This window comes from Notolabrus celidotus, chromosome 1 (genome assembly GCF_009762535.1).
Source record: "Notolabrus celidotus isolate fNotCel1 chromosome 1, fNotCel1.pri, whole genome shotgun sequence".
Taxonomy (NCBI): Eukaryota; Metazoa; Chordata; class Actinopteri; order Labriformes; family Labridae; genus Notolabrus; species Notolabrus celidotus.
Genome location: NC_048272.1, coordinates 9,281,073 through 9,304,415, shown reverse-complemented (window position 1 = coordinate 9,304,415; position 23,343 = coordinate 9,281,073). Strand labels below are relative to the sequence as shown.

Below are 23,343 nucleotides of genomic sequence, written 5' to 3'. Positions count from 1 at the left end.
CTACTTGGTAATGTACATGTGACTATGTTGCTCCTGAAGCCTCCCAAAAGTACCAAATAATTTGTTCTGTTTTCTTATTTTAACCCATCACTATATTTGTGTACAGTTTCTCTGCTCTCTAGCTGTTAGATATCCTAGTTATTGTTCTTAGCCTTTAGGTCATACTACACAACAACATGCATAAGTATGGGGGCATTATGTAAACCATGCACATGATGACTTTTAAAAAAGATAACAGTTAAGTATAGGGATGAATGCATGTAGTTGTGGTACATTTGCTCAAAGAAAGACCTCAGACATCTAAGTTTAAGTGAAAAAAGGGAGTCATTTCTGGTGTTATTTTTAAAACTTGGAATCATAATAATGTACAAAAACATTGGCCTTCTTTTGTCTAGTATGTTGCGTCACGACCCTGCCAGCTCTCTCTTCCCACTAGAGGCTCTTTGGAGTTTGCCTGTCAAACATGTTCAAACATGACTTTCATCCTGCAGCATCTGGGAATCTACTGTTGGTGTTAAATGTCACATCTACATATGATTGATCTGATTTAAACTTTATCTTCTGTTGATCTGTCGCTCTGAATCAAGATCAGACAGCGGGCTGTGATTACAAAGTGAGAAGAGGAGTTATTTTTAGATATGGAACAAATAGTTGTGTGACAGGGGGCGTCTTATCGATTACTGTGGATTTGAAAATGAAGTAAATATACGTATGTTGCACTAAATGCCAATGATACTAAGATATGGTTGTGTTTTTTAAAATTTGCTTGCTTTTTTGTCTTGAAGCGTGTAAAGCTGAAGCAGCTGTAATATGTTTTTAAAAATACTACCAAAGTGGTTTTGTGAATAACAACTGTTGTTCTTGTAGACTTATAATTTATGTTTCTCGGTATAACATCATACTTAACAATAATGGTACATCGGTGACTGTCTTACTAAGCAGTTGCTGCAATGATAACAACCAGAAGTTCTCAAGAATCCTGCTATGATTACAGAAATTTATGGAACATGGTTGAAACAATAATAAAAATATATTTCTTGCACAGAAAACAGCCTGGAAAAACCTAAAAAAATCCCTGAATTATGGAACACACTGCTGTATAATTGTGATTAGCTAATTTACCACCCTCTTGAAGCTCTATTAGGTCTGCATATTGCATTTACAAAACTATAACATGTGAACAGTTTGCATACCTGTGATGTAGTTCTCCTGTATCGTAGGAAAGAACACACAAACACACGCTTATGTGTGCAAACACACACAATATTCCAACAATTCGGCTTTGTCTTCCACTGAGATAGACATGCAAATTCAATGAATTTGCTCCAGTGTCCTCTGGAGGGATTTTCTGAAAAAGCAATCCAATAGGCAATTTTGAACCATTCAAGTATGAGTCCGACAACAGGGTGGGGGCACATATCCAAGTGCAGAGGTTTGGGACCCCAGTGAGCTAACTGAAGAAATTGGGTGAGATAAAAAAGAGGCTTAGGACTTAACTGCTTTATTCAGCTGAGTGACTTTCAAACAGCCCTTGTTCATTTGTCAGGGCTGAATAGGTTTGTGTAAAGATGGTTGTTGCTTGAGTGACACCTGGATTGTTCGTACTGGCAGCGACTACTGTCACTCATTATGCCCTCAGACCCTTTACCAGCTTCTTTCTCTGTGAGGCTTTAAAATGAAATGTAGACTCTAAAGCGCAGCTGAGATACTATCTTCCATCATCTCCTTCCCCATGTGAAGCAGTAGGACTCTTAGAAAATGTCTGAAAGGACTGTGGTCCTATTGAGGAAACACTGCTGTACTTCTACTGTATAGACATGGAAAATAACCATGTGACAGTTCAAGGCACAAAAGAGAAGAAATTCAACAGCATGAGGGGGTGGGCCGTTATTAAAGGTATGATGGAAAAGTAAAGAGAGAACAGTAAAGTGTTAAGGAAGGGGAGGGTTGTACTCTTTGGATGGAGTAGTGTCCTCCTTCATCCTGCAGATTACTGTCATTAGCACACAGTCTACAGGAAGCAGTCCAATGCCACAATCCCCTGCATTACACGCTGCATGTTGCCACTGATTAATGGTTTTGTAAGTGCCACTTGTTTCACACATTTAATGCAACATAAGCCATAGAAAAGAGCTTGCAGTCAGACAGCGAACAGGCATATGAATCCAAAGGTCACTGTTTCAGTTTTTTTTTTAAACTTTTACTATGTAGTAAACTGCATCAGCGTTGCACATCATACTCTGTTAGCAAGTCTTGGACAGTAGTGCTGTATAGGGGACAAAGAGTACAACGCTTTCTTTTGGTCTTTCTAAAGAGCTCGATGAAACATGATGAACTTGTTTAAGAAAAGAAAGTACTTTGGGACTGAAGTTGGAAATGGATAAACAAAGCAGACCATATTAGCCTTTTGCTGATCTTAGCTCTTGGCGACCAACTCTGAGCTTCGTTTGAGTGTACAATAAAAGACTAGACGTTGTTCTCCTGCAAATACTTCTCTCTTTTTATTTAACTGTCTCTCAAGACAACAGTTTTGGTCAGTGGGATGTTCAACTTTGGGCTACATTAGCTGCTACTAGCATAACGCAGCGTCATCTCTACATGGGAATTAAGAATGGGGGCAGACAGGCAGATTAATTGATTGAAATTGAGTGAGTAACTGTTCTATTGCATGCAGGTTTTTTTTTATCATTCTTTGACTGTCTATCAAGTCCAAACGAGGTTTAGTGGGATGCTCAATTTTAGTCTACCTTAGCTGCTACTAACATAACACAGCTAAACCTGTACAGTGTTAGTGAAAAATGAGGAAGTTTCAGGCAACGAAAAAATTGCATTTGAAATGTTTTTTTGAAACGTCATCTGTTTAAACAATTGTATTGTTTTGCTATCGAGTCCAAAACAATTTTAAGATAAGATAAACTTTATTGTCCCTGGGGGGAAATTTGTCGTGGACATAAGTGCAGTGCTGCTCACAAACAATACATTAATTCATCATACCAATATACAATAACATCAGGGTTCCCACGCGTCCTTGAAAACCTGGAAAACCTGGAAAACAGTTGACCAGTTTTCCAGTACTGGAAAACACCTGGAAAATGGGAGAAAAAGTAAAACATGCTGGAAAATCACATATAGTCCTGGAAAATCATTCCAACATGGCTGCGTTTGACCTGACCCTATTAACAAAACACATCCCCATTCATTGAAAGTTGAGTCCATGCTGTGCTGGAAAAAACAGCGACACTGCGCAACTTTTTTCACATCTTTTCTCCTTCACTTCATAATCATGCATTCACAGAAAACGGGGGTATATTGTCTAGTTTTATGGTACATTTGGCTCAATTACCGTACTCTAGCTCAGTTGTTCTCAAAGTGTGGTCCTGGGACCCCTGGGGGTCTGCGAACCATAGCGTGGGGGTCTGTGAAATAATTTGAATACATTTCTAGTAAATCATAAAATTGTGCTGTGTCATTACAAACAGCAGACACCATTGTTATGATACCATTTGGTGGCTCGAAGGGAGTCTTGCTGCTGTTAATTTTCTGAAAGCGTTTAATTACTTGAAAAGTATAAATGCTGTCATGTTGAGTCTACAAGGAATGAAATGACCCTCTGTTTTAAAGTATACAAGTGGGATTTACTTGATTCAAATTGAAGTGTTATCTGTTTATCACTATGGTACAGGTCTGAAGTATTACATTACGTACATTGATAAGTTTTACAATACAAATAGTTCCAAGGGCAACTAAGAGTGCAAATGGTAGTAAGCATGTACTTTAGTGATGGGAAGTTCGGCTCTTTTCAGAGAGCCGGCTCTTTTAACTCGGCTACAAAGAAGAGCCGGATCTTTTGACTCCCGAACGGCTCTTAATTTAGGATCTTTTGTAGCCGTATGTTTGACCTTCATTTTGCAAAAACTAATGGTTTGTGTTGAAAACCCTTTTACGTACGGTGTTTTTATGAGAAGCCTTATAATTGCCCAATTGTGTGCATTTATTCTGTAACAAAATCATTCTCACCCTGATCCTAGGGTTATGATTAGGGTTAGGGTTGTGATTAGGGTTAGGGTTGTGATTAGGGTTAGGGTTAGGGTTGTGATTAGGGTTGGGGTTAGGGTTGTGATTAGGGTTGTGATTAGGGTTAGGGTTAGGGTTGTGATTAGGGTTAGGTTTAGGGTTAGGGTTAGGGGTTAGGGTTAGGGTTAGGGGTTAGGGTTAGGGTTAGGGTTAGGGTTAGGGTTGTGATTAGGGTTGGGGTTAGGGTTGTGATTAGGGTTAGGGTTAGGGTTGTGATTAGGGTTAGGGTTAGGGGTTAGGGGTTAGGGTTAGGGTTAGGGTTAGGGTTAGAACCAGAACTAAACTTAAGCATACCGAACCAGAACCAAACTCATGTCAACAGAACCAGAATCAAACTCAACCAGAACCGAACCAGAACCGAACCGAACCAGAACCGAGCCGAACCAGAGCCGAACCAGAACCGAACCAGAACCGAACCAGAACTGAACCAGAACCGAACCGGAACCGAACCGGAGCGGGAACCAAAACCGAACCGTACCAGAACCGTACCAGAACCGGACCAGAACCGGACCAGAACCGGACCAGAACCGAACCAGAACCAAACCAGAACCAAACCAGAACCGAACCATACCAGAACCAAACCAGAACCAAACCAGAACAATACCATACCAGAACCGAACCAGAACCGAACCAGAACCGTCCCAGAACCGAACCAGAACCGAACCAGAACCGAACCAGAACCGAACCAGAAACAAACCAGAACAGAACCAAACCAGAACCGAACACAAGCAAACAGAACCAGAATCAAACTCAAGCAAACAGAACCAGAACCAAACTAGGGTTAGGGTTGTGATTAGGGTTAGGGTTAGGGTTGTGATTAGGGTTAGGGTTGTGATTAGGGTTAGGGTTGGGGTTAGGGTTGTGATTAGGGTTAGGGTTATGATTAGTATAAGGGTTGGGGTTAGGGTTAGGGTTGTGATTAGGGTTGTGATTAGGGTTAGGGTTGTGATTAGGGTTAGGGTTGTGATTAGGGTTGGGGTTGTGATTAGGGTTAGGGTTGTTATTAGGGTTAGGGTTGTGATTAGGGTTGGGGTTAGGGTTGTGATTAGGGTTGTGATTAGGGTAAGGGTTGTGATTAGGGTTAGGGTTAGGGTTGTGATTAGGGTTGTGATTAGAGTTAGGGTTAGGGTTGTGATTAGGGTTGGGGTTAGGGTTGTGATTAGGGTTGTGATTAGGGTAAGGGTTGTGATTAGGGTTAGGGTTAGGGTTGTGATTAGGGTTGTGATTAGAGTTAGGGTTAGGGTTGTGATTAGGGTTGGGGTTAGGGTTAGGTTTAGGGTTGTGATTAGGGTTAGGGTTGTGATTAGGGTTAGGGTTGTAATTAGGGTTAGGGTTGTGATTAGGGTTGGGTTAGGGTTGTGATCAGGGTTAGGGTTGTGATTAGGGTTAGGGTTAGTGTTGTGATTAGGGTTAGTGTTGTGATTAGGGTTAGGGTTGTGATTAGGGTTAGGGTTGTAATTAGGGTTAGGGTTGTGATTAGGGTTGGGTTAGTGTTGTGATTAGGGTTAGGGTTGTGATCAGGGTTAGGGTTAGGGTTGTGATTAGGGTTAGGGTTATGATTAGGGTTAGGGTTAGGGTTGTGATTAGGGTTAGGGTTGTGATTAGCGTTAGGGTTAGGGTTGTGATTAGGGTTGGGGTTGGGGTTAGGGTTGTGATTAGGGTTAGGGTTAGGGTTGTGATTAGGGTTAGGGTTATGATTAGGGTTAGGGTTAGGGTTGTGATTAGGGTTAGGGTTGTGATTAGGGTTATGATTAGGGTTAGGGTTAGGGTTGTGATTAGGGTTGGGGTTGGGGTTAGGGTTGTGATTAGGGTTAGGGTTAGGGTTGTGATTAGGGTTATGATTAGGGTTAGGGTTGTGATTAGGGTTAGGGTTGGGGTTAGGGTTAGGGTTGTGATTAGGGTTGTGATTAGGGTTAGGGTTGTGATTAGGGTTGGGTTAGGGTTGTGATCAGGGTTAGGGTTAGGGTTGTGATTAGGGTTAGTGTTGTGATTAGGGTTAGGGTTGTGATTAGGGTTAGGGTTAGGGTTGTAATTAGGGTTAGGCTTGTGATTAGGGTTAGGGTTATGATTAGGGTTAGGGTTGTGATTAGGGTTAGGGTTGTGATTAGGGTTGGGTTAGGGTTGTGATCAGGGTTAGGGTTAGGGTTGTGATTAGGGTTAGGGTTAGGGTTGTGATTAGGGTTAGGGTTGTGATTAGGGTTAAGGTTGTGATTAGGGTTAGGGTTGTGATTAGGGTTAGGGTTGTGATTAGGGTTAGGGTTGTGATTAGGGTTAGGGTTGTGATTAGGGTTAGGGTTGTGATTAGGGTTAGGGTTGTGATTAGGGTTAGGGTTGTGATTAGGGTTAGGGTTAGCGTTGTGATTAGGGTTGTGATTAGGGTTATGATTAGGGTTAGGGTTGTGATTAGGGTTAGGGTTGTGATTAGGGTTAGGGTTGTGATTAGGGTTTAGGGTTAGGGTTGTGATTAGGGTTAGGGTTGTGATTAGGGTTAGGGTTAGGGTTGTGATTAGGGTTGTGATTAGGGTTATGATTAGGGTTAGGGTTGTGATTAGGGTTAGGGTTGTGATTAGGGTTTAGGGTTAGGGTTGTGATTAGGGTTAGGGTTGTGATTAGGGTTAGGGTTATGATTAGGGTTAGGGTAAGGGTTAGGATTAGGGTTCGGATTAGGGTTAGGGTTAGGTTTAGAACCAGAACTAAACTTAAGCATACAGAACCAGAACCAAATTCATGTCAACAGAACCAGAATCAAACTCAACCAGAACCGAACCAGAACCGAACTGAACCAGAATCGAGCCGAACCAGAACCGAACCAGAACCGAACCAGAACCGTACCAGAACTGAACCAGAACCGAAACGGAACCGAACTGGAATCAAAACCGAACCGAACCAGAACCGTACCAGAACCGGACCAGAACCGAACCAGACTTGAACCAGAACCAAACCAGAACCAAACCAGAACCAAACCAGAACAAAACCAGAACCGAACCAGACCCGAACCAGAACTGAACCAGAACCGAACCAGAACCATACCAGAACCATACCAGAACCATACCAGAACCGAACCAGAACCATACCATACCAGAACCGAACCAGAACCGAACCGAACCAGAACCGAACCAGAACCGAACCAGAACCGAACCAGAACTGAACCAGAACAGAACCGAACCAGAAGCGAACCAGAACCTAACCAGAACCGAACTCAAGCAAACTGAACCAAAACCAGAACCAAACTCAAGCAAACAGAACCAGAACCAGAATCAAACTCAAGCAAACAGAACCAGAACCAAACTCAAGCAAACATTATTAACGTCCTCAGTTGGCATTGAGAAAAATCAGATGCCTCAGCTTGGATGGGCTGATCCGATTTCTCCTCTCAGTGAGTATTTGCCCTGTCTTTAGGACTCTCTCTGAAGGAACAGATGTAGCCACGATACATAGCCTCCCCTCCATCACCTATATCCTATATCCTCACATGTGATTGGCCGCATGGCCGCCATGCTGACCAATCAAAACAAAGTTCTGCTGTGAGCAGAGCTGGGGCTGAGCACTGTGAGAGCTAAGCAGCGAAAGGAACAAACTGGGAGCCGGCTCTCTTTGATGCGTGCCGGCTCTTCTGATTCACTATAAAGCATCAGCTCTCAGAGCCGCAGCTTTTGATCAAGACACATCACTAATGTGCTTAATCTTTGTTACAATTATGAGGGGGCCTTGGACAATTTTCTTACCTGTAAGGGGTCCCTGGCTCCAAGAAGTTTGAGATCCCCTGCTCTAGCTAGCAGGAGTGCAAACTCCCGATAGTGAAAACAAACTGAACAAAAAGAGTGACACATCTGCACAGAAACTCCACCATGTAGACATCGCTGATCATAATAGACATCGCCACGCAGGAAGACAGTTTACATTTTTCTAAATCTCTGAGAGATCTTCAACTACAGAGTGCGTCTTTACACCAGTGCGATTTTTTCAGAGTTTACGGTAACTCAAATAAAAAAAAGTGACATTTGCTTTGTTTTATATCGACCACTTAGCAGGATGAATATCATGATTAAGCAGGTATATTTTGAGTTTGAGTTGAGTTGAGAAACATTTGTGGCCATTTTTGTCATTCAGTTCTATTTAGGTCATTAATGCACTGATCCTCTGATCATTATTATTATTTAATTATTTCAGTAAGGCAGCTTCCTGATTCCTTTGCTGGTTCTTTTGATTTTTTCTTGGCTCATTTTATATTTTTTGAGAAAAGAGAAAGCTGAGATGTTGCCCATCATTGTTACTTGGTTGTACTAATAAAGTGAAGTGCTGTACATCTGTGGTTGCATTATTCTATTATCAATTTGCCATCATTTTTAAGTATGTAAGAGATCATTTAATTGATAGCCATAGACTACATGTCTTTCAATGTAGACTTCCACTGAGTGGAACATATTAGACTATTTCGGAACTAAATTAGGAACTAAATTTAGACGGTCATACCAGCTTGATCATCAATGAAAATGTCCTGGAAATGTCCTGGAAAATGATCTCTGGAAAAGAGTGGGAACCCTGTAACATGCACACTGTCAAGATAAGAAACCATGTCACTGTGGCATACCAATGACACAACAAATACCAATAATACAATAAATAACAATAAGATACCAATGTGGCAGTAAAAAGCAATATCATATTAACATTAGTGCAGAATAAGTGAACCCTCAAACTCATATAAGAGCATTATGTTAGTGCAGATTGTTGAGTAGAGTGATGGAAGTAGGGAGGAAGGAGAGCTTGAAGCGATTACTTTTATATCGCTTGCTATGAAACATCTTCCAGAGGGCAATAATTCATATTCTAAATAAAGATCATAAGAAGAGTCCCTCAAGATTTTTTGTGCCTGATTGACAACTGTATTTCCATAGATAGTTTGAAGGGACAGGTAATTTTTCTTACCAATCACTTTCATGGCACGTTTAAAAAAAAATTCAATCTAAGATTTACATTTAACAGATAGAGGGCCAAACCAGGCTGCCATCCCATATCTGATCAAACTTCCCATGGCAGCATTATAGAGGGTGTTTTAGTCAGTTGGGTGTTCTATTTATATTCCTGGAATGTTAATGCTTTGGCTATGGTTTAATTCCCTTCCTCTTCTGTTTTTTGTCAATGTTCAGAAACAATAAGTCATCCATGAGATAAGATTCTGAAGATAAAAGTTATGCTCATATGGTCATGCTTTATCTATTCTCTGAAGCCACTAAAAGAGTGCTGTTATTACCAGTCATGAGGTGAATATCACTGTTTAAGTCAGGTTTTGGAGGTAAGACATGTATTGGTTCTCATGTCTGAAAAGCTTTACTGAATAGTAAAGTAGTCACTGCTACAAGTGTTATGCAAGGGAAATCTGCTGCATATGTCTTTTACAAATTCATTGACCCATATGGATTGCAAGCTGACCCCAAACATGCCGCAACAAATATGTCCGGAGTCCCTGAATGACACCGGGCTGAAAACAGTTGATTCCATACCCTAACATTGCTATCAGCAGTTTCTTTCCACAGAGTTAATACTATTACATAAAGTCCTGTATACACAATATGTACAGTGGGTGAATCTAAACAAATACAGTCAGCACAGCCTGTGAGTTATTTTTCATCCACACTCACATGTAAATGAACACGTTTTAAATATAAACACTGCAAACATTTTGTGTCCTCTGCAGTGTGTGTTCCACGAATGCCTGGAGCTGTTTGACTTAGTAGTTGTATTTTGTATTTTAAATGAAAGTTGTGCATCTTTAAAACTACACAACATTTGAGACCTCACCGGTTCAGGAATCAAAGAAAAAAAGAGCTGAGTTCTGTTCAGCCTTGAGAGTTAACATAATGCAGTCATCTTAAAGGAATAACCCATAAGCATTTAATACCAGAAAGTTACTAAGGCTGCTGTTATCCAGTCAACTTTTCTCTGGCTGTTTGTGCTTGTCTTGTAGATCCCTAGAGGTCAAGATTTTCCACTTAAGTGAAGAACTTGCACATCCTCCAAGGGTTATACAAATAAGATGAGCTTTTTCAAGAAAGAAAACTCACAGAGACTTTCCAAATACTTCAGTTATATAACACACAGTCAAAATCTGCATTATGAAAACCTGTTTGTTTTTTTCTTGGACTTCATTTAGTTTTCTGTTCCTGAAAGAAGGGAACACACTGCACTCCCTCCTGCTCCATGGAAATACTGTATCAGATGGTACAGTAGGTGGGCAGTGCCAACTTCAAACTCTGAGAAAGCAGATGATTTTGTCTCAACTACAGCAGTAAATTAAAGCAGTAATTTAACTTTATTTTAGGTGCTCAAATGTATTCTTATCTGTGTAATTGGTGCTGATTACATTTTTAAATTTGAAGCTTATGAAATGAGATAAGATCAACCATTGAAGGAAGAAATGTAGTTGCAGCATCTCAAAGTAGAGGACAAGGGGAATGAAGTGGTAGATAAAAATTTAGTATTAAAAACTAAGTCAACAGTAATTATAGTAACTATAATAATAATAGCAATAATAACTGTATACATATATATGGAAATTGTTTGTATCATTTTCATATATATCTGTATACAATTTTCATATATATAAAGGTTATTGCTATTGTACAATTATTATTGCTATTGTATACAGTTTATATTATATAACTTATAACTATATTATACATATATATAAATATACATACATATATATATATATATATATATATATATATATTGCAATAATAATTTTATATAACTATGTACAAATTTACTTGTGGAAAGATAAACTTATTTTTCACCGAAAAGTTACACAAGGTTCTCAGCAACACACAGATTGGGGCATGTTGACATAAGTGAATAACCTGCCAAGTATAATTTGCACATAAGTGTTATACATGAATTGGTGCTGTGTTAAGTTAGTGTTTTGAACAGCTTTTAATCAACCATCTGAATATTTTGCCTTTCTCAGTGTGAAAAAGCTTGAGTGGTGGGTTAGACTTGATAAATGACTGAATACATTCCTTGTGTGCAGATTATCTGAGTCCAGGACAATGGTTGAGGGTTCTTAAATGCCACTTAGTTCCATCAGCTGTCCTCTTCTCTTCTTACAGTCTGTTCACTGACTCTTCTCTTCAGGAGACAAGAGGCAGAGGCTGTCGTTTGCGTCCATCTCAGTGCCCAGACTGATCATTTGTCCGCTGTAGCCAGCTGAAAAAAAGAAGCTTTTTTTTCTTTTCTTTCTTTCTGTGGATGGCAATCTACAACCCTTTCTCCACTAATTTATCACAGCCTTTGTTTCATGTGGGTTGACACTTAGTCTCTGAGGCACTGGAGGGTTGTTAAGTGTCATTCTTAACTTTGCTTCTTTCAGACTCTTTTTTTGGAACATGTTTTTAGTTTGAGACCTTCTAGAATCGTTTTTATAAATGCTTATCCTCACATGCAGGAACTCTACAGATTAGTGGTCGACCGATCGGTTTTGATGCAGATAATTGGAGGTACATGGCAGATATATAACATACACAATGTGATGTTTTTGTAGGTTTTTTTGCATTTGATAACATACAACAATTTAAAAAAAATAACATTCATTATTCCACGCACATTAAAATATATTATACGTAGTTATTTTTTTGCCAGTAATATATTTTTAGGAAGATTTTAGTAGTTATAGTTTTTCTCATGGGTCAAAAATCTCTTGTGATGTCTCTGGATTTCAGACTTTGTTACTCTAATTGTTACTTTCCTTCCCTTTTTAGTTCTTGATGTGAAACTTTCCTCCTCACTCTGATTCACAGGTCTCCATTAATCCCTGTTTTATTAGGTGTGAAACAATTAGTCCACATTGCTGACAAAAATAGATGACAAAATGAGTTGCCAATAAATGTATTTGTCACAATCAGTCGATTACACCATGAAGCATGATGTGTGCACAGCAGACATTACATTGTTCTCTGGAGCCATGTTGCTGAGGAGTGAGCCACCTCACATCTATACTAGAGTCTAAAGTCCAAGAGCATTTCACCTTCAACGCTGCAAAGGAAAAGGCTGGATTCAAAATTTGTAAAGCAGACCTTGCTTATCACGAGGGCATGTTGGAAATGCACAAGAAGGCACGTTGGATGACTCTCTTTTTAACATTAACTCTGACATTTAACTCAGCATTCCAAAGTTAAAGCCATGGTGGGTGAATCTTTTCTCATTTATATTACTAGTCCCTCACTAACTGTGGTAACCCATCCCTCTAGGCAACTTCAGGCTTTTCTAACCTAATAGAACAAAATGTAATAAATAAACACATATAAATAAACACATAATTAGTTGTTATCACAATCTTCCACACAATCAGTCTCCAACTTGCAATAGCATCACTCAACACTGCTGATAGGATCTGTTTATGTGCAAAGCAGATACACAATCCCATGTTGTTCATAGCTTGTCTCATATTTCTAGAATTGACTCTCAAACTGAGATGCACTTCAGTCAACAGCATAGTCCACAGATCAGGTATTTTTTTGATGGCAGTTGAAATTGAGTCCTTGGTGTGTATCATCTGTGGAAGTTTGTTGGCTTGTAGCACCACACTGTGCAATGTACCATGCAGTGTAACTCATTTCCTAGTTAACACAACAACGTGCAAATGTCTGCAGGGGCAGAACCAGAGGGTTGCCAGGGGTGGAAATCTGATTGGCCTCTCCAGTGGCCTTATGGAAATCCTAAACTATAATTAGCTATTTGTCTTGTCCGAAGCAGAACTTATATTGAAATGAAGTATTTGAGTTGTGTTTCAACAGGCTGCTAGTAGCTGCTTTTTGAGTCCTTAAAGAATTAAGTTCAGCAGATGTACTGTAGATGTTGCTACTCAATAGAGATACATTAAAGTTATTATATTTATTACAAATTATAACATTTGAAATACAATATTTTATATTTGAAGTTAAAGCAGATGTAATTAGATTGATGTGATTAGATATGATTGATTACACTCCTAGGTTTGGGGTAAGCCCCTAATGTTTACCATGCCTGGCCCCCCACAGAAAAGTCAAGAGTCAGTGCACCAGTTTGGCCGCCCTATTAAATAAAATTCTGGCTCTGCCACTGAACGTTAGATTTTGACATGTCTGAAGTGAGCCTCATTTCAGTTCAAATCCATAAACTTTATAAAATATGGACGTAGTATCCACACCCATCTGTTTCTGAAGCGCTGTTTTTAGGCCAACTGTCGGTGGGAGCCATATTGCTGCTGTCGAGCGATTGTGACGTAAAGAGGGGGACTTTGTCAATAACCGATATCCAACATTAGAATCAGATTTGTGCTTCCTTAACAATAACAATCATACACATTTAAATAAAACCATCCATCTTACATTAACACTAGTTATGTTTAAAGCCAAGACAAATATAGTTTGATGTTTTGAGTTTAAAGGAGTAATATTAAACTGAAAGCTGGCAGCTTAACAAGAGCCATTGAGTATAAGTGCAATTTGTTATCCTATTGGTCAATTAAATGTTTCAGTAATTGATCATCTTTGTTGTTGAAGATTACTGTTAGTTGCAGGTTTAACTGGATGTTACATATGCTTTGCTCAAGGTCTGACAGGTGCTGCCTTTTTTTTCTGATTGATGATGATGCTGTAGAAACCTTGCACATCTCATTGTTTAAGATTTTAGGAGAACACCCACAGCTGTGTCTCAGGGTTCAAAGCAAATAACACCACAGATAGAAGGAGCCATACTCAAAGACACGGTGTAGATGTGATTCATCTAGAACCCCCCCGAGAAATGCTTGTCTTATTTATGTGTGTGTGTGTGTGTGTGTGTGTGTGTGTGTGTGTGTGTGTGTGTGTGTGTGTGTGTGTGTGTGTGTGTGTGTGTGTGTGTGTGTGTGTGTGTGTGTGCGTGCGTGCGTGCGTGCGTGCGTGCGTGCGTGCGTGCGTGCGTGCGTGTGTTTCAAGTTAATGGCTCCTACAGAGACACTCCTGGTATCTTGTTCTGTGTTCTTTATTTGCATCAGGCTTGACTTGGGTTATTCTCCTTCTACTGTTCCAGCACTTGCTCCACGTTGAAATATCTCCTCTGGTGCCCAAACGTATTCACTGTATTTGCTAAGCCATCCCTGTGTGGCTCTTTCCGAGCTGGTAGAATATATCTTCTTTGAAGCAGAGAGCTCTTTGGTGCAGTATTCTTCATGAGCACTCCCAGCTCTACAATGGAGGGAAATTTACTCTGCTTTTGTTTATCATTGAACCGCTGCTTTTTGAGGTGAAATTGCAGTAAAATAATTGCACGCTTAGTAGTATTCCTTCATAACAAGACTTGGTTATACGAGGGGTGAGGTTCCAAGTGCCACAGAATAAACTGTGAAAAAAGAAAAGAAAAAATACATATTTATGTCCAATGTTTCATGTATAGGGACACGCAGCATGTAAACATTTGCCACCACTGCAGCCTTCATTGCTGAGCTAACTTGCACTGCCTATTCAGCATCAAAACACTTGTCTTCATAGGGACTGTTGTAGGAAACAGTATTTAAGATTTTTTATGTCTGCCTGAAACAGAGTCATATTGTTTGTATTTCCTGCAGCAAATCATATGATGTCAAAGGAATCCAAAGACTTTAGTGGGTTGTTCAATATGAGATGCTGACACCAGGTTTGCACGTGTGTTGTAAATAAGACTGTGTTGCTTTGTTGGTGTATGGGGAGAGAGTCTTGGAAGACCTGCAGCCACTGCAGTGATGTACAGTGTCTTAATGAGCCTCTGGCATTACTGTGTTGTTTTTGCACAGTGTCTATTTTTACACAACATGTACGTTTACACGCACAATTATTATTTGTGTTGAGCTGCTGTCACTATATTTTAGACATTATTTTATACCAGGGTTTTTCCTAGTACCCCTCTTACCATGTGAACACACCAGCATATTTGCTGAACCAAGCAATTTTTATAATCAACATATTTAAGAAATGTTAATATTTGTATAATTAGAGAGGAAAGGATCTCACACAAAAATAATCTTTAGGGTTCCAATAGGGTCCTTGCACTACGTTTTGATGCTCTGCCCCTAATAAAAGCCTGTTTCATACAAAAGTACAATAGTCTCAGTAAATATTTATTGCAATAAGGTTTTACTTGAGAGAGAAAGAGAAAGAGAGTGCTTGAACTGAATATGAAAATAAGTGCAGATGTGCATTACATTTTAATTTTCAGGCACAATTATTTTAAGGGATGTCCTGCCTGTTGCATAAACTTGTTGCTGTTCTTCCCTGGAAGCAGTTTAGGCAGCGTCTTTTCCACTGATAACAAAACAGGACTGCCTAAATGTTTTGGTGTCACTTTTAGGGAGTGGCATCCATTTTATAATATAGTCTATGGTATGAACATATAATGTATGTATCATACACTGTATAAAATATGGACGTACGATCCCTGACATCACCCATCTGTTCTGAAGAGCTGTTTGAGGCCAATCGTCGGTGGCAGCCATATTGCTGCTGTCGAGTGATTGTGAGAGAGGCAGAGTTTGTGCCTCCTAGCCAACAGCTACAGCGTTCCTGCAGTCAGCTGTGCCTCTCATACGAAGACTTGTAATCTCAATATCTTTGAAATTGCAGCATTAGAAAAAAAATTCACCCCCCCTCACAGTGTGTGCCGGTCTAGAAATGAGCTATCCAGACTACACTCGTCTTTTGTACCAGGCTGTAAACATGTTTATTTCTGCTGTAAAGATCGTCTTTTTCCCATTCATGTGTATGTGAGTTCCGGTACTTCCAGAGCCAGCCTAAAGCGGATCCTAGATGAACTGCAGTTTTTAGCACTTCCGCATTGGATTCATATTTTTAGACCGGAGGTTGCCGCTTGGTATGTATGCACATAAATAAAAGGGGATCCCTCCAAAAACTTTGTGCCTGAAAGTTTAACTTGGTACCCTTATAGCTGAAAACACAAACAATGTCAACATGAATTATTTAGTTTATAAAAATCACAATAATGGGAGATTTATGCAGTGACCTTGTACCCCTGTATTTTTTGGCTGGCATGGTAAATAGAATTGTTCTTGAACAGTGCTTTTCTACTCATGCAGACCACTTAAAGTGTTTGAACACTACTCGTCACATTCATACGCCAATGGCAGAGCATGTCATTGTAGGGGACCATTACCAACTAATTCCATTCATACACATTCACACACTTCTGACTATGGGGTTCAGGGTCTTGCCAAAGGATACTTCAGCATCCCACTGTGAAGCTGGGATAGAATCGACATCTTTCCAGCTGAGAGACAGTCGACTCCACCACTGAGCCACAGCCTCCAGTGCCTACTGTGTAGTATTATTGTTTATCTGGCAATATCTAATGATGAATTTTTCGGCCATGTATATTTCTTAAGTTAAAAAAGGAAGTCAAGAGTGCTCTAAAGTTCAACGTGTGATGAAGTTGCCCTTCATCAAAGAGAGGAAAAAAGACCCAAGGCATTCCTCTGGAGAGAGTAACAAGCCTTTCTTCAGTTTGCTTCTTCTTCATGGGGGAAACGATAAAAGCATGGACTTCTACTTCTATTTATCTTTCTGTTTCTTTAAAGCTATCATCCCGTGTATTCTGAATCCAGTATTGCACCAGTTAGTGCTGAATTTGTTACTGAGATTATAATGAAGATCACAGTGAGCACTGAACTGGTGTTATTTCAGTACCAATCGTTCAAATCACTGCAGCTTTTACACAATAAAGTAAATCTTCTGAAGTTTATTTTGTGTAATAAATTAGACAAAGTAACACGATTTGCCCTGGAGAACAGGGGAGTCATTGTAGGTTATTTTCCCCATTTTAAGATGTCCACCCCCTGCTGTAAACCTTTAAAAAATGATCCTGTTAATAGAATTCTAAATTAACATGCACTAACATAGAGCCTTCCTGTCTTTCCAGGAATTGGAAACAAATAAAGCCTACGTGTGTAGCTGTCATGTCCCTGAACCAGAAATCTGGATGAGGGGTTTTAAAAATACCCTGTACATTTTCATTTATTTATCCAAGCTCACATGTGATGTATTTGCACGGGGGTCCCATGCAGATGTTGTCCCCGAGGCTAGGAAGCTAGAAGCACAGCCTCCTCTTCATGTAGACCATCCTTTATCACTTCCCTCGAGACTTCCTGCTGAGTGGTTACAAATATATTTAGCATGAGAAAGTGCAGGAGAGGTGATAAAAGCCCCATCTGTGCACACCTGTAAGCGTGTTAAAAAGATGTTTGGGGTAATTTCCATTGCTAATTACAGTGTTTTTTTAACCTTTAGTTCCTTCACAATGTTTTAGCTACAACAGAGCACCATGATAACAAGGCAAATTTAAAAGTTACCCAAATAATTGTGCTTTTTATAACCCATTAACTGAGCTACTGTGGTGCCTTTGAATTGTTCCAAATGAAACAGCATCGGGCTTTGGCACAAGCTGATGTGTATCTGAACAAACAAAGATGGGTTACTGCTGTTCTCTTCAATAGTCAGACTCAATTTTAGAAAACAGAAATGGTGATTTATTCATAATCCACACTGCTGTCCCAGGTATTGTTTGCAATGTTAGATTCTGTGATAACAAGCACGCAGCAACAACAACAACAAAAACATTTTTTTAAAAAGAGGTAGTTACATCCAGTTCTGACTGGGTTTATTTTTAATTTCTACTCAGGTCATGTTCTGTTGGCCATTGTAATTTCCCATGCCTGTTCCCTTCATAATGCCATACTATAATAATGTTTTCATACCAGTGAGACAAAACAAAAGATATCTCACTGTCCAAAAATATTGCCATTTCTTTGCCACGGAGGATGTAAAAAAAAACACCAACAAATAACTGACCATGCTTTGACCCTGCCATGCTCTCCAGGGCTCCTGAAGACCTCATGCTGCTGAGTGGAGTATGACAAAAACTGAACAAAAATCAATAAGCACACCATACACAACCCTCTACCCAATTACATGAGCCTACCGTGCTCAGTTTGTCTCAGTGATTCCACTGTTGGTCTAATTACCTGCTGTCCCCTGCCCCAACCCTTCTGTCTGTAAGACACAGGGAAAATGATCTCACTGGTTTTACTGGCGGAGCGAGGTAGAGGTACGGACTCCATGTGTCGATGTGTAGGGGCGCAAATAGAAAATCTGTCCTCTGGTTTAAATATAAAGAGTAATGTGACATCAGTTTACATTATTGTGGCTTTGTAGCAGATATGTGATATGTTTTGTTACAGTCATGGAATGCCTCTTGTCCAATCAGAGAACTTGGTGTGAATGAAGAGTTTTACCCATAGACTGTATAAAATATGGACATAGTATCCATGATGTCACCCATCTGTTCCTGAGCTCTGTTTTGAAGGAAATCGACGGCGGCTTCCATATTGGAAATGTGGAACTCAACCAGGCAGAGTGTGACGTAAAGGGGCAGAGATTGAGCCTCTTAACCAACAGCTATGTGTTCCCGACCGGGAGTCTAGTCAGTCATGTCCTTATTTGGGCAAAAACTCATAATCTTAATATCTTCTGAACCGTTGCGTTACAAAAAAATTCAACCCCCGTACAGTGTGTGCTGATAGAGAAATTAATTTTTTGAACCAGGCTATAAACATGTTTATTAATGCTGCAAAAATCGTCTTTTTTGAATTGGTGTCTATGTGGTCTCCGGTGTTTCTGCAGTCAGCCTCAAGTGGATTTTTGATGAATTGCAGTTTATAACACTTCCACATGGGCTTCATAGTTTGAGACTGGAGGTTGCCGCATGGTTTTACCCCAACATTACACATGCCGATTTATTTGTGTGTATTTTTTTGATTGGCTAGTTATTTGTGATGAAAATGTTGATGATGTCAAATGAAAACTAAGCAGATTAACAACCATTTTTTATTATTATTGGACATCCCAAAGTTGCTTCTTTATAGTAAATCTTTGTGATGTAGTAGCTGTGATTGTTGAAGCTCTAGGTGTTACTGATGAAACACAAAAATGCAAATTGTCCAGAAAGGCACTTGAATTGTTGCGATGGCAATCCATTTTAAGGCCCCTTGAGTGCCTCTGGTTCAGATGGACTCTACTTCGAACCCAATATGCAGCCTTGCCACTTTGCACATTCACTTAGCATGCAAATCAAATACTTAAAACACATCCATAACAGAGGTTTCAGGCATTAAAAGGCTGCTGCCTCCAGTTATTTTCTGTGTTCGAAAAAAGTTCTTGGTGAAGTCTTGATTCAAAGTTGAAGCTAAATCATCTCGTTATTAACTTTCCTGGAGAACTTCCAACTCATGCAGCATGAAAAGCAGCAAGTTATGTTAAAAGCCTGTGAACCCCATCACTGAATATTAATCCAGTCAGAGTTAATTAGCATTTAGCATTCCTCTGTTCTTCACTCACTTGTCTGGCCGTCACTGTTGGTCTGAAAAAGTCAGAAGTACTCGCCCCTCAACTTTTCTGCCTAAAAGCAATCTCAGGTTTTCATTTATCAAAAGACCATTTCAAACTTTAATGTGGTAATGCAGCTTCTGCCTTCTGTTTTTAGAAGGAGTTCTTTTGAGGTGGAATTAATTTTAAGTAGATGTTCATTAGGAAGGCAAAGAATGAAATGGAAGGCTCGTGTAAAAACCTTGAAATTGTCAGATTCAAAGGCAGCTGCACTTATTATTTATTCAGCCTTTAGCAGACACCTGATAGGTTTAGATTTGTGTCAAGAAATATGTCAAGAAATATAAAGTGTCAAGAAATATAAAATAAAGGATTTTTTATAAAAGTCAGCTGCACTTTGTCAAAAGGAAAGCATAAATTATTAGAATTTTAATAATCTTACACTTTAATATTTCATTAACCAAGGAGCATCACAGATTTTTATCATCGTGCTGTCACCGTCAAAGTAGCATAAAATATGTGCTTGTGAGCTGTATTTTCTGTCCTACTTTCAGGTTTGTTTACTTTTTCAGAAACCCATAATTTTTTAACCTGATGCATCTTCTCCTAGTTTGAAGGACCCCTTGGCTTCCGTTATTGCTCTTCACCCTCACTTACTGTAACTGCTGAGGTCTGTGTGGCTTTTTCCAAGACCTGATGTACCTTAATTTCCACCGTGAACACTGTGTCTTCATAATGGTTCCATTCCTCACAGTGTAAATAAGAATGATCCAGTGACATTAGACCAGAGCAAGGACCCTGTAAACACTGTGAAACAAATCTAGAACTGTTGTTATGAATGCCAGTATAAAAATGAGCCCTCATGAATCTTCAGGTGTTAACTTGGCTAGTTTTTTACTGGACTCTGAGGTGTGAGCAGATGATCACTTCCACCATTCTTTGATAAACTCTTGCACTCACCTCTTGCAAAAAGTCCAGTGTTTGTAAAACATGATGTGAAATGAGGACAGACGCTGCTCAGAGAAACATGTCTCCTCTCTCTGTCTCTTTGTCGTGTATTTATATTCATTTAAGATCAGAGTTTCTATCATTGTCTTTCAGGGCTAAAATGCAGTGCTCTTAAAATCCACCCTCTGCACAAAAAGCTTTTGTGGTTGCATCTTATGAGAGCCATCAGACTTTTGAGTCTGCTCTTATTTGGCACGTCTCATCCTAAGTTCTGTATTTAGAGCTTCTCCTTCCAGCCGACCTAATCCGTTTTTTTTGCCTCTGTGTTGTACTTGGTAAAATTTAAAATTTGCAAGTGAAATATTAACACTGCACTCCTCTGTGTTGCTTGTGTGCAGGCAGTGTCATTGAGCTGTACTGCCTTTTCACGTTTGATCTTTTATTTAGCATCTGCGCCGCAAGACAAAAAAAACAACCTTACGTTTGTATATCTGCATACATGCATCAATATGCAACACGAGCCCAGCCAATGAGAAGGCACAGATGTTTCCAAAGGAAAAGTACACCAATAATTGATGTTGCTGAAATCACTGAAACTGACAATGCTGTTCCTGCAGACGGCAAAGAGAGGAGAGTTGCTGCTGTCATAATTGGGTTGAGAGACAGATGGTGAGAGAGTTTGAAAGAAGTCAGCTGTCTCCTGTAAAATCCATCCTATGCATGTCAGTTCTGTCTACAAGTGCAAGTTAACAGATGTGTGACGTTCTTGGTGTTCCACTAAACAGTCACTTGCTTGTCACCACTGCCACTTTAGTTGAAAGTGGAATGTCAAGGAATCTGTTCTCATAGGATGTGTCAAAAGATAATACAATTTGAAGAGTCTTCTGCTCTTGGATGGATGTCAGGAATTGTGTACAAAATGATTTATGTTCCAGTAAGTGATGAAAAACTTAGTTGGGAGATTGAAGAAGAATGGTGTGAATACAGGGGCCTCTACTTCCATAATAACCTATGTTAATTATTAGTTTTATGCATTCATGTCGCATCCTCTCTCTAAATTAAAGCAGTGGATTCATTGTAAACCACGACTGTTATAATCTGTGTGATGACTTTCTTTGACTCCTTTGCATTTCCACCATATAACAATGGAACTAATTGTATTTTGGTCTAATGTAAAATAATATATCAGGTAATTTCCAACATTTTAATTTGATTATTAACTTGCATCAAACCATAATGAATCCCGTACAGTAAAATGGCAGTAAAACTGCAGTAAAATGAAAACCCAGCAATACAACTTTGGGTAATTAAAACAAACGATCTCTGAATAATTGATCACAATGAGATACCGCGCTGCAGCTGCAGTGTGTTTGTAGTATTGCTCGACATTTAGCATGTGTCAGAAGGGTGAGAGCAACAGACATTAGCTGTGCATGAGTGGAATAACAAAACACGATGCATGAAAGGTTAATGAGCCCGCAGCAGTTGAGTGGCCTCTGTCATGCGAGACTTCCCACTTTGACTGAGGGAAGAACCAGAGGAGGAACAGCAGCTATGAGTGTCATAAAGATAGACTGTTGGGGTCAGAGATGTGTGGCATGTTGGCTGCGAAGACGAGAGGAAGTCTTGTTAGTTTAAGGGTGAAGCAGCAAAGTTTCCACAAATCACTTTTGCCCACCGCTGACTAGATGCAGACTTGTGAGATTATCGACATGTCTATGCTTGTATCTATACTGTTGTGTTTCCTCTTTCCATTACATGCTCATACATGTATATACTTATACACACACAGCAAACTTCTCATTAATAATGAGTGTTAACTGCTATGTGTGAACATTTACACTGATGGCTTTCGAACAGAAAAATTAAAATCAAGAAACAAACATAACTTTTTTTTTCAACTTTCCCACTCTTGCAGAAGAGGAGGCTGTGTGCACACCCATTCCTGGAGATCTACAGAGAGGGCCTCATCCACTTTATGGTCCCCTTGGCTCGGCAGGGAGATTTCTACGTGCCTGAGGTTTGCAGAGTAGAACGGAGACCATCTGAACAGGAGGAACTGAACAGTGACTCAGATGTCTCGGGTATGTGGTATTCGTTGTACTTGGCTGGTGGACCCAACTGGATTCAAATCCCATGGGACCATGCCTTGCTGTTAGTTTTGCTGGAGAAAGGATGTAATTTGATATCCCGATATAAATATCTGCTTTTATGACTATAGAAAGATGTCTCTGCCATGTGTATGTGTGTCCTTTGCAAAGACCTGTTCATCCAGTTGAGTTCAAACTTGATGTGTTCAAGAGAACTCAGGAGAATGTTGTGTCCATCATACAGCTAGTATCAGTAAATGATTACTATTATGTTCTCAATTTCTACAGGAAATGAAAAATATCAGAAGATAATGCTGATTTTCTCAATATATATCAAGTAAAACCACTACTTCAGTGTAGCTGAAAAACAAAGAACCTCTGCGTATATCTGTCAGATATCCAGTTGTTTTGTACCCTTTTGTAGCCAAGCCAATGTTACTGTTGTCTCCTTTGAACTCAGGCCTTCCTTGTTTATCCAAAACATTTCCAACAAGTTAGTTCCGGGGCCGGTATTCAGCCATTGACTTATCTGGAACCAGTTCTTTTGGTTTCGACAACCTAAGAACTGGCCCTAAACCAGAAAGAAAACGGTTCCAGAGTAGCGCCAGCTCCTGGGCTAGAAGAAACAACCACTTACAGCAGCGGGTGGAGGCAGGGTTATCGTGATGTGGCTCCCTTGTGGCCCTTGCTTGTGGAAAAGCAAGCTGGTTCTTCTGAGGTTCTTAGTTGAACCAACTCTAAACTAGCACTGGCACCAGTCCAGAACTAGCACCAGGGGTAACTGTAGAGACTTGCAAGTTTGCATTAGTTTGACATTGCTGTCTGGCGAAAACAGACAAGTGACACGC

General features: G+C 39.8%; 1 protein-coding gene across 1 annotated transcript in view; it reads left to right on the top strand.

Annotated features, from left to right (window-relative positions):
* Positions 1-23,343, top strand: part of LOC117814137 (testis-expressed protein 264) — a 56,987-nt gene that overhangs the window by 19,548 nt on the left and 14,096 nt on the right. Inside the window, exon 3 of the mRNA XM_034685275.1 lies at positions 22,324-22,489. Within this exon, the coding sequence (XP_034541166.1) occupies positions 22,324-22,489 (166 nt within the window). The remainder of the gene's footprint in view (positions 1-22,323; positions 22,490-23,343) is intronic.